General features: G+C 48.0%; 1 protein-coding gene across 1 annotated transcript in view; it reads right to left on the bottom strand.

The window, feature by feature from the left end:
* Nucleotides 1-12014, bottom strand: part of EPSTI1 (epithelial stromal interaction 1) — a 187905-nt gene extending 175891 nt beyond the window's left edge. The window contains exon 1 of the mRNA XM_086935022.1: nt 11496-12014. Within this exon, the coding sequence (XP_086791148.1) occupies nt 11496-11662 (167 nt within the window). The 5' untranslated portion in view covers nt 11663-12014. The remainder of the gene's footprint in view (nt 1-11495) is intronic.
* Between the last annotated feature and the right edge of the window lie 376 nt (nt 12015-12390).

The following is a 12390-nucleotide window of genomic DNA, read 5'->3' as shown; positions in this document are numbered from 1 at the left end:
CCCTGGGCAGGGAGCGTAGGTAGGGGGCCCTGGAAGAGGGGGTCCGGGCGGGGAGGAGCGCGGAGGCCAGTGAAGAGGGGTGGTCAGGGTGTTGGAAGTGGAACAGAGCCGGAGGCCGCCAAATCCCTGCCAGGGGCCACCACCAAATATGTATCCATCCTCAGAGGATTATTATATTAAGGATATATATTGGCGTGGTGGCCCCTGGGGTTTGGTGGCCCTGTGCAGGTGCACAGCTTGCACATGCCTAAGGCCGCCCCTGCTCACTGGAAAACCCGGACTGGAATCAACAGCCAGTGCAAGTAGTACTTACAGCTTTCCCCCAGTTTCTCTCTGCGTTTCGGGGTCACTGCGATCGCCGGGTGCACAGACCCTCCTGCAGGGCTACCAAGGCAGAGCCTCCTCACGACTCATTGCAGCACTGTTTTCAAAGGCGGAGCCCCCGTCACGGCTCACGCAGCTCTCTCCTCTCTTCACTGGCTGCACATCTCCACTGTGCCCTCCGTGCTGAGCTAAGCCTCCCGCAGCACTCACGGGGACTCGCGGCGCACCAGGCAACCACGACGCAACTCTTAGCGCCACCCGCGGCACTCGCGGGACTCTCGGCGCCTGCCTTGTGGCACTCTGCTTTGCTGCTGTTTTTACCGCACCCGCAGCAGTCGTAGCATCTGGACACTCGCGGCACTTTCCTACACCGCTGCGCCCCTGCTGTTTTTAACGGTATTTACCGCTGTGTCCCGTCCGTGGTTTGATTCCCCCACAGCATTAAAGCGAGCGAGCGGGCCAGGGCCGCTTTCTCCTCCACTCCTCCGCTCTTCTCACAACTCACTGGCTCTGTGGCTAGTTCTGTGGGTCACGTTCATGGCTCTCTGCTGCTCTCTCGTGGACAAAAGAGTGTGCCCTGCAATAAGTTGGCAAAGTGATTTGTGATTTATTTGGTTGTGGTCTATGTGTTCATATACAATATAAGAGATATTTTTATAGAACCTGGTGTGTAGTCTCTTTTGAGGTGTATTTGGTGTGTTAGTAGGGTGTATGTGTTGCGCAAATGCTTTACACACTGATATAAGCATGACTGCTCTGCCGAGCTACCAAGCGGGTGACCTGGGGTAATCTTGGGTATACAATTCCCTTACCTTTGATAGAGAGGTGGGATCTGCCTTGCTTAGGTGCATACTCTAGCCAACCGGAAACCCCATTTCAACAATGGGGATGTTAAACAATGCAGGGGAGCTTTAGCTCTGATGTCTAGAGACAGGTTTCTGAAACACTATGTCTTGGAGAGATTTGCATATGCAAAGGCTGCTGGAAGTGGGGTTATCAAAGACACACCCCTGGGTGCTATTGTAAGCCACTGACAGAGCGCGAGCATAAGAACCACATAGTGTTGTTCTTCGCTTTGAAAAATGCCTTTATTAATGGATCAAAAAAGGGCCAGGTGAGTCATCTCTCCTCAGTGGACATATTCATATGTTCCATCAACAATTTGGTGAACCATGCGCCCATAAAACCAAAGACCTGGGCACACTTCACTAGGTAAATGCAACGTTTTGCCAAAGTCTCTTGTATTCAATAATAAGGTCCACTTCCGAAACAGGTGAACCAGTGCCTGTTGCCATCCTGAAGAGCACCAGCTAAAGAATTGCTCCTATGGCGAATCCGCCGCATTTTAATACACAGGTGCTTTTTGAGTGGAGAGCACCGATACTCCGGTATTCTCACATTGCAAGTGGACCATCTACTTGGGTCCCTCCACATCTCCTTTTTAGGTCTCGCCTACGCAGCGCGCATTTGCTGCATAGGCAAAAAGACCTTTTGTAATCGATTCTGTTTTTCAGTCAAAAACGTGCACGCATTGCATTGCTTTGAATGCAACGTGTGCACGTTTGGCGATTCCCTTGCGGGAGCGAGCTTTAACATATGGTTCCTTGTCGCTCCCGCAAGGGAAACCGCCTCAGGCCCCCTCCTCTCTTCTCCCCCTGCTGCCTCTTTCAGCTCGAGGCACGCGCTGATTATTTTTTGGATTCATTTCACAGGGAGGCAAATAAATGAAAGAAGGAAAGATGTTGTGAACTGTTTCTTCAAGTCACGGTTTTTTGTAAGTGAGGAGCAGGGGGCGCGCTGGTTGTTCCTTTGTGGTTGCTAGGATGAAGCACAGTAGGGCACCCATCGGCGTGAATCAGTCCATTATGTTTCTTTAATTGCATTTGCATTTCAGGCACAGTGGACAGCAGTTATCCAATTCACTAGTAAAACTGCACAGATTAAAATGGATTATGTTAAAAGCGCTAAACGACCGTACTGACCAAAAAAGTACACAAAATAGAAGCACATTTTTAGTTTGTTAAACTATTTAGACACTAACATGATCTGGCATGACGCATGTGAGTAGACTTTAACCAAAACGAGTGAAAGGAATTGGACGGGGGCGCTAGATGTTCAAATACAACAAGAACAGTGGTGCATTTGAAATAAACACAACCCAAGCAGAGTAAAAGGGTATGGCGCGGTGGAAAAGAAGACCGGTTTAGGATAGATGCAAGGTGGTCACTTCCCAGTCTAATAAAGCTTTAGAGAACCTGTGCCCCTCAAAAACTACCACCACGCTCCAAGAAAGACAACTGCAAGTATCAGTATAAATTTTTTTTTTTTTTTTTTTTACTCTGACCCTTTTTAAGGTTGCCGTTTGCAGATAAAGCGGATGAAAAGCACGGAATGTCAGCCATTAACATATACAGTTGTAGAGAGGAAAGAAGAAGACAGCCACCTTTGTTAATTAACAGGCACAAATCATAGCTTTCAATGGAAACAAGCAGTAGATTGGCACCCAGAATGCACTACGTCTGTAGGAATTCTAGTGCAAGGTCTTAGGACGTGTTCAGAAGTAGCAATAAAGATAAATCAAAAACAACCCGCCTTCTCATGTTTGGAAACCATTCTGTGGTGCTTGCTCGCTCTCCTATCCCTACAGTCAAACTGGGGCAGAAAATTGCCAAGGCTCAAAATACGAGTGTACTCCATTAGCGAATCAGATAGCTAACAAATAGGGGGGCCTATTAGCAAATTGGACCAGTGTTTAACTTGTAAAGACAAGCTGTTGTAGGTGTTTTGCAATGTATGGGTAGACTGCATGCTTACTTGACAAAAAAACATAAAACGGCCCACAACAGTGTGTGGGCCGTTTTATCAGACCAGCACGTGGGCCGTTTTATCAGACCAGCACCTCTAACACTGCCTTACCCTGCTATCACAAACGTATCACCTGATAAATATCTCTAGATAACAAACAGCCTGGATCCAGAATGTGACGCTTTTCTGACAGCCCTGAAGAAGTCAAGGGATACTTCCCATTGTGACGAAACACGTGTTGGCTGGTTGGGTTCGTAAAGATTAAACAATTTAAAGAGCAACTTGTGTGGATCATATATGCTTAACATTATTGAATACAAGAGACTTTGGCAACATGTGGAATTTACCTAGTTAAGTGTGCCCAGGACTTTGGTTTTCTGGAAACTGTGCGTGCGGGTCTTCACCCACAATTAGGGGTTTAGAGTACTTCCCCTATCCTGGTTGCACCATGCCATACGGCAGAGCAAATACACTTTAGGCAAACAGAGCAAGGCGCCACACTTCCTGGCACAGCCCAAACCCTTTTCTTTAGAACCTAGCGCCCATGGCTCTCCCTCGTATTTCAGCTACAACTTTCCAAAAATATTTATCATGTTCAATCACTTCAACAAAGTACTAGGTGGGCAAGAATATCAACGCCTGAGGATTTACCTTGGAACTTTAGTAGCGGGCAGTGCACTTCAAAAGATTTAGGAGATGTTACTTGTTTTTACCAATTCTTTAATATTGTGTGCAGCAACAAGGAGAGGAAGGGTAAAGTGCCAGTTAATGCTCAACTATTGGCATAGCCTGGAGACAAATAAAAAATTAACTTATTTTATGCGTATTTGAAAAGGGCACTTCTACCACTCCCGTGGTATCCTGGCGCCGAGCAGGTGTGCTCCTTAAAGAAACAGGCATTGAAAATGCAATAGGTCTCGCCTTTGATTAAGTTAAAGCCATTTGCTTTGCTAATGATATTGAATAGCAAAGCAAATGGTTTTAACTTAATGAAAAGTGAGACCTATTGCATTTTTAATGCTAGTTTAGTATTAATTTTATGAAAGTCAATTTTATAAACCAAAAAGAGGGTCTCAGTTTTGCAATCTTTGGGCTCGAGGGATCGGTATTTTTCAATATTTAAATTTCATAAAATGTACCTTCTACAACTGGAAACGCTACGGTATGTACGGTATCATTTCAATAGATGCCTTTTAGTATGCCCGAGTTGTTTTCATTGTTTTTTTAAAATATAGATGATTGTACCCTATGTCATTACGCCAGAGTGCAAAGGTGTGAAAATAAAAATAAAATGTAGTTCCAGGCTTTCTGACGTACTTTCTTGCCTGCAAACATGGGTTAAGAGCCTACAGGGTGAGAAGGTAAAAGTAGCCAGTCAGATACACATTCAAAGACCTTATTTCTAATGTTTAACACTGCACACGCCAACAAAATATTTGTTTAGAAACGCACTGAAAGAAAAAGTAATGACGTCATATCCGTTTCCAAACACATCCTCAGCATAGATGCACTGAACAAGTGCAGCGCGAGTTGCCCAGCAAGGGACAGCGGTGGCCCTATTCAAACCCACTAACCATAGAACGCTGAGATGTGAGATTATTTTTAAAATGTATATAGCGGGAGCACAGCCAGAAGATATCAGAGCGCTGTTAACGAGCACCAGTTAAAATACATGTCACGTGTTTGTGTTTTCAGGCACTGGGAGATTGATTTGCCCAGAATCACAGGATTTTGAACGGACTCAGAAACTCGAACCTGGATCTCCAGTTCCAAAGTCGACAGCTCTGGCCGTCACGCCATATCCTCTCCTGTACCCACCAGGGGCCAGATGTAGGTAAAATAGATTTACTGATTTTTAATTACCGAATTTTACCGATTTGGTAATTAAAAATCGGTAAATCTAAGGGGTGGACATGTAGGTATTCCAGATGTGCTGGAATACCGAATCGGAAGAATTTGGTATTTACCGATTCGGTAAATACCGAATCGGTAATGCCCATCAAAGCCCATAGGAATAAATGGGCATTACCGATTCGGTATTTACCGAATCGGTAAATACCGATTTTCACAAGGGTGCAGGGGGTGTCACTTTGACACCCTCTGGCACCCCCAAAACAGGCTTGGGTGCCATGTGGCAGGCATACATGCCCAAAGGGCAGGTCTGCCTGTCACATGGCAAAGGTGTGCATGCACACATGTGCATGCACACCGCAATCGGTATTTTACCATCAAATTGGATTTGATGGTAAAATACCGATTGGGTAAGGCCTCTGGGACTCTAAAGAGTCCCACCTACATCTGGGTGCCTCAGAATCGGTAAAATTACGATTTTTTATTTTACCGAATCTGTAAAATTACCGAATCGGTAATTTTACCGATTCGGTAAAATAATGCCCCCTACATACCTGTCACCCATTTAACCATCGGTAACGGCCAAAATCAGCCGTTACCGCTCGGTAAATGGCCTCAAGCGGCCACCTACATCTGGCCCCAGGTGTTTAAAGAGCACACCGTAAGAGCAGCCAATGACAGAAAAACAGGCCGCTTGTGCTTGGATTATTTTTTGCTGGGTTTGAAACGAAAGGAAATCACTGTGCTATGCCCGGATATGAGGACTCTTAGCGGTCACAGGACTTAGCCACGTCTCTCCTCTGATGAGGAAAGTGATGCAAACAAAAGTGTTGCAACCGCAACCCAATCATCCTTAGGAAAGATTTTGAAAACGCCATTTTACCGAGAACAAAAGTGATGCAACCACAGCCCAACCATACTTTCTCCCCAAACCCAAGGACCAGATGCTCAACTCCAAACTTTTGAAAACGGCCAGGTTGGATAGCTTCCAAGCGAAAGTCAAGATGGTCACCTCAACCCTAAAGTGATGAGACGATTCCTTCCAAATCTTAGAAACAGATTGTCACCTCTCCTTCCACACCAAAGACATTTTGAGTCCAAGGAGGAGTCTGCTTCCTTCTCAACAAATGATGTTCTCGCTTCCAAACCCACGGAGTAGAGGGTTAGCTCCTCTTCCAAGATAAAAGGCCTAGCACAGATAAAGGGGAGTGACCAGAGGGAAAAGCAGGGGCTCCCAACATTGGTTTATGAAGGACAGACAGTCTACATTTTCAGGATTACCATTGACTATCATTTCATTCAATTTACTTCATGGAAATAGATCTTTTATGGACCGTCTGAGTATCGGGGACAGATCAGGTCCTAGTTAGACCCACTGGAGTAATGTCAAGTGCAGAAGAATAAATAGGTAATGCACAGCAACCAGAGTGACCAACTAACTCAAAGGCCATGTCACAGGTTCGGGTCCTAGGCTTTTATGTATCAGCCAAATGCATTCTGGGTGTTGTAGTTGCTTCTATTGAAATAATTATACAAACTCAAATGAGTACTATGATTTGTAGGTAAAAGGTTCAGGACTTGGAACAGTTTGCGTGATGGCAAGGGGACTCAGAAACACTGGAGCTGGATTCTCTGTGAGGAGGATGACAGCATCTGGACAGTGCATCAGGCGGGAACTCTATCTCCTTCCGAACTTGCCGTGGCAAGCCGCGTAGCTATGCCGTGCAAGTATACAGCTGGACCGTACCGTGGTTTGCCATGGTAAGTGAAGGTATATTCATACCTTGAAGGCGTTTAGGAATGCCAGTATTGACGTAAAAGTCGGGCAGAAGAACGTCATGAATGAACCCCTAAGGAATAGATGTTCATGCATAATAAATTAGTTCTTGGAGAAATCCATAATCAAAGCAAGGGGAAGTCCTAAAGGCTTAAAAGTCTGGTTTTCCAAGAACTTGTTGTGACTTGGATGGACGGATGTAGGTGGCCATGCCTGTATTTGGTTAGCATGGATAATGCCTACATAAGGGTAGGATTTCTATGCCTAAATATGGGCAATGCGAATTGTGCCTATATAAGTACCTAAATCTGGAAACCTATATACGGTATCTAAAAATCGACACACAACAGTGTGAAGGGGTGGGAGGAGAAACACACACTCGAAATTTCCTGCGCACCTCATGTTTTCTTTGCTGAAAACTGTTTTATGATGGACATGCGTTTCCATGAGTAACAACCTTCAGCTCCCAAGATTTCACAACCCCTGCAATAGAAGCACAGCAGCGACTGCGCCCGGCCCCTCAAACAGAGGCAGCCCCTCTTTGCCATCAATGGCAGACCATGTGCCATCCACACCGAACACCGACTGCACCAGTCACTTACACTCTCCCCGGGGGCTTCATTTGTAAAAGAATGCATCCCGGGTCCTAAGCTAGGTCACAAGCCTGTGGCCAGTGCGACTGAATGTCAGAGTGACTTCCAAGGCTATGCGGTCGTGATTCCACCTCACTCCCCTTTAACCCGCCACCAGACACTCCTCGCCCTATATCTCACCCATGCACATTCTTTTTAATCTCTGCTTTCTTTCTTTTGTCACAGTTTTGTGTCTTTCTGTTCCTTCTTTCCCCCTTTTGTGTTTTTTCGCTCTATTGCTCTGGGTGAAAGTCCGATGAGGAAAAACGGGCGCTGTTCCCCCAAAAATGAGTACTGGTGGGCCCACCGGCTCAAAGTAAGCACTGCCCCGCCATCAGTGGCAGCTCCCTGTAGCTGCAGAGTGAGTACGTCACGTGTGCACCGCTAGGGACTCCTGGCTTCATAAAACTGTTCATCCTGGGACTGCTCCACGTGTCACATTGTATGGACCGTCTGGCACCTGCAGCCCCCCCTGCCGCACCAAAAGGGGCAGTTCCGGGCCAGCTTCAGAACATACGACACCAGCAAGAGCAGCGCCCACCTCCCAAAAGAGTCAGGCCCCATTCATGTCCTCTGCTCGCAATAAATGGAAGTCTCCTGCCACCCTCTATCCTCATCAAAAGTATCTGTCCCCACCCGGTAGTGACGTCATTTCCAAGTAACCCTGTGTTCTCGCACCTTGAGTCAGTCGCAGCTTTCCGGCAACACCCCCATGCACGTGTGCATTTTTAAGTCAATATTTGTATTTGTGAAAACGAGGAGAAAACTCAAGTCCCACAGTACAAACAGGGCATCACGTGACTCAGTGGGCTGATGCATCAGCTGAAGAGACCCCGGGTCACGGCTTCCAACCTGCAGGGTGGAGGGGGCGGTCCCACTGCATCCTTTTGATGGGCAAAATAAGCACCACTAATTAAGTTTATCGTAGCTAGCGCCAAGAAACACATCCCGCTACAAATATGCACATTATGCAGTTGGTTGAAAAGCGTAGACTAGCGACAGGTGTCAGGCGTGACGGAAACTACACTGAAAGCTCAGGATTGACACCCCCTTCCCTCCTACCACAAAATCTTGAGGACTGGAATGCCGACCCCTGGTTCAACTATAAGCAATGGGTGGTCAGTCAATCAATCAAGCAAGCAAGCATTTGTAAAGCACACTACACACCTGTGAGGGTCTAAAGGCGATGGGGGGGGGCTGCTACTGTTCGAAGAGCCAGGTCTTGAGAAGTTTTCTGAAGATCAGAAGGTCTTCGGTCTGCCGTAGGTGGATGGGGAGGGTGTTCCATGTGTTGGTAGCAAGGTGGGAGAATGATCTGCCGCCGGCGGTCACTCTTCGGATGCGGGGGGGCGAGGGTGAGGGCGTGGTCTGCGGAGCAGAGCTGGAGGTGTAGAGGTTGAGTCGGTTGTTGAGGTATGCTGGTCCAGTGTTGTGGAGTGCCTTGTGTGCGTGGGTGAGGACTTTGAAGGTTATCCTCTTGTTGACCGGGAGCCAGTGCATGTCTCTCCTGTGGGGTGTGACGTGGATGCGGCGCAGGATGTTGAGGATCAGGCACGCGGAGGCATTCTGGATGCGTTGGAGCCGCCTCAGGAGTTTGGCCGAGGCTCCTGCGTAGAGAGCATTCCTGTAGTCCAGTCGACTGCGGACGAGGATCTGAGTGACCATCTTCCTTGATTCGGTGGGGATCCACTTGAATATCCTGCGGAGCATGAGGAGGGTGTTGAAGCAGGAGGAGGAGACTGTTGACCTGCTTCGTCATGAAGAAGGTAGAGTCGAGGATGACCCCTAAGTTGCGTGCATGGTTGGTGGGAGTTGGGGGTGTTCCTAGTTCAGTCTGCCACCAGGAGTTGTCCCAGGCCGAGGGGGTGGATGCAAGGATGAGGACCTCCGTCTTCTCAGAGTTCAGCTTCAGTCGGCTGCTCCTCATCCAGTCCGCTACAGCCTTCATTCCTTTGTGCAGGTTGGTTTTGGCGGTGTGGAGGTCCTTGGTGAGGGAGAGGATCAGCTGGGTGTCGTCGGCGTAGGAGATGAAGTTGAAATTGCGCCGTCATGCGACGTGGGCGAGCGGTGCCATGTAGACGTTGAACAGCGTTGGGATGAGCCTTGGAGTACGCCGCAGATGATCTTGGTGGCTTCGGAGCGGAAGGGTGGGAGCCCACTCCCAACCCAATAAATGTGTAGGTACTGCACTTCAAAACTGAAACATCAGATGCCAGCTCCTCTCCGAACCTCGGGTCCGGATAAGCCTCTCTCCCAAACCTTAAAAACAGATTGCCAAGCTTCTTTTCAGGTCAGAGGACTGGGTGGACAGACCCCACTTTAAGCCCAAGGAATGGGTGGTCAACTTTTTCCAAACTCATGCAAAACATAGTTAAGAGCTATAAACACTCGAGACTCAGAGTCCAGCTTGTCCCTGGAACTGGACGGGTCACCCTAAATCCGAGGATGGGGTGGTCGGGTCTATAAAAAAGTTATTGTCCGATAGTGCGATAGGGCAGTTTACAGCGCCGCGCAAGTCATTCATTTCTTTATCCATTCAGAATAGGCGAGGGATGGTCTAGTACACAGCTTTCTCAGTCTGTTGCAGGGCACAGATGGAGACGAACCCCTGCCTGGCCGCAGGTTGTGGGGAGGGGTTGTTGGCTTGCTGAAGGGCCGCCTGTGGCCCGGGCTGGATGGAGGTCTGTCTGTCCGCTCGCTGCTGCGCTCACGGAAGCAACCTTATCTCAGCGCGAGCTGCCCGGGGCAGGAAATGCTACATATTTATAAACCGGATCTGTCCCCTGGCTGCCGGAGGGCCTGCGGGAGGCTACCCAGACACGGGAGGGATCCGAAAGGACCGGTTACAAGGGCCCTCCCCTTAACCCCTTCCATGCTGATGACGGCCCCCAGCCGTCATGCACTACGGTGCTCGTGTGCTGATGAAGGCTGGGGGCCGTCATGAACCCGCCCACTCGCAGAATCGCGGCCGCATGGAAGGGGTTAACGACTTCAAAGGGTAAATAGACATACCAAAAACAAACACTCTGAAAAAAAAAGTTAAAATAAATAAAGCGCGGTGACCCTAAATCAGGCGTTGCGCTCTGAAATAAAGTAAACCAGCACTGGGAAAAAAATTAAGGCACATTAAAACAAGCGCAGCCGAGCTGGGCACGAGCGCATGCAAATAAAAACAAGCGCGGACGATTGTTATTGCAAAACGTTACACGAGTGGGAAAAAAGTGCATAGCTAATAATTAAAGGAGTGTGTGTACTGCCAGTAAAAGATCCAATCCCGGTGTGCTGGGCTAAAAGGGGACAGGGTGGCAACCAGGAGGGATTGAAATACCTCTGGTACAATCATTGCACTGCCTTTTGCATAATTTGTGACTCCAAACCACGCCCACAAGTGAAAACTGAAGGTAGACCTGAGACATGGTTATGTAATCCGTATTGATTCCAAGAAGCTTTCTGCATGGCGCGCTCTTTCGCCAGACCGAGACCTAAAAAACGTAGGTGGGTGGACGAATGAGAACTGAAAGTAAGGAGAGGAAAGACGGAGAAAACGAAACCAACCACGCCCCCTCTCAGCAAGGGAATTTGCAGCATACAATCTGACAATGAAACAGGCGCCGCATATCTCTGCCGTGAAACTAGTAGCGCTCCTTACTGCACTACTTTTTTGAAACAGCGCTTTACGCTAGAAGTAGACTATGTTACATATTTTCCATTTTGTTTTTTTTTGGCACAGGAAGATTACATGAATTGTGCAAAATCACAGGATGGTGGCCAGGCCGATATTTGAAGCTATGCCAAGATGAGCAGCTTCTAACCATTAAATCAAATCTCTCCAACGTCTCCGTTTAAGAGACGTTAACAGATTAAACAGAATGCCGCATGCATGCTACAAGAGATGCCGTATGTAACCCAAACGGCATACACAGTGACCAAGCTTTTTTCTTCTTTGCCCTCAGGCGACCCATACTGTACTTTGTATATAAAACTCTTTTCTCAATAAAATTCATTTGAAATAAAACAATTAAAAAAAACTGGTGAGTTTCACCAGAGAAGTTTTAGAAAGTTCACTAGGAATGTGGTTTGGGTGAGAGGGTATGCGCTCTACTCACCCCGCGGGCTGCGTCCGTTGCTGGTGGGCGTCGGGTGACTCCTGCTGGCCGGGCACTGTACCGCGGTGCCCTGCGGCGGCTCCTTGCTCCGAGTAATTCCTGACCCCTGGGGATCTCCCCTGCTGTGCTGCCCGGCCGTGCGTCGTCATTGCGCGAGTGGCAGACATTTCGATAGCAGCGGCGACCAAGACAGTGAGCGCAGCGCTCGCTCCGGGTGTTTGTGTTCGAAAACACTAAACTCGCTCTCTCCCGGGGATACTCGCGGGGTTTCAGGCCAAAGCTGGGAACAGTCAAGGGGCAGCGCCTGGCTTTCCTACACACCCTCAGCGCTCCACTCACTTCTGCTAAAAATGCGGAATGAAGGACAAAAGGCAGAACACCAGCTTTCTTGGTGCAGATCAGTTTCGATTCTTCGATTTCGATTTTTTTTTAATTCTTGTTCCTGGGACCTCCCAGAACGTCATACGCTGGTCTAACCCACCCCTTTTGGACGGAGGCAGTTTCCACCTTCGCACAGGTGCAGGATTCGGGCGCAATCCCAATTTATTGTGGACACCGACGAGAGGCGGACTCTGCCCACTTTATTTGATTTACGGCGTCATGGAGTGCAAAGTCTAGAGATTCAGCATGTTAGAAGAAAGTTTTGTTTGCCGGAGCCTGTGTTTTTTTTCTCCTTTACTCTTGCTCGGTCGGTAGCTATAGTGACCAGACAAACGGAAACAAATCAGCATTATGCGCGGTGGATGCAGGCAGACCTGATGTTGAGACCGTGAGAACATCATCAAGTGGTTAGCATTGGTTTAAAAACCTTACTAATATATATATATATATATATTGTAATGTTGGTATTTCCCACTGAAATGCACTGACACTGGTTATGGTGAACAGGAATGCG

This window comes from Lissotriton vulgaris, chromosome 8 (assembly GCF_964263255.1).
Source record: "Lissotriton vulgaris chromosome 8, aLisVul1.2, whole genome shotgun sequence".
NCBI classification, from domain to species: domain Eukaryota; kingdom Metazoa; phylum Chordata; class Amphibia; order Caudata; family Salamandridae; genus Lissotriton; species Lissotriton vulgaris.
This window is presented reverse-complemented; position numbering and strand designations above follow the sequence as displayed.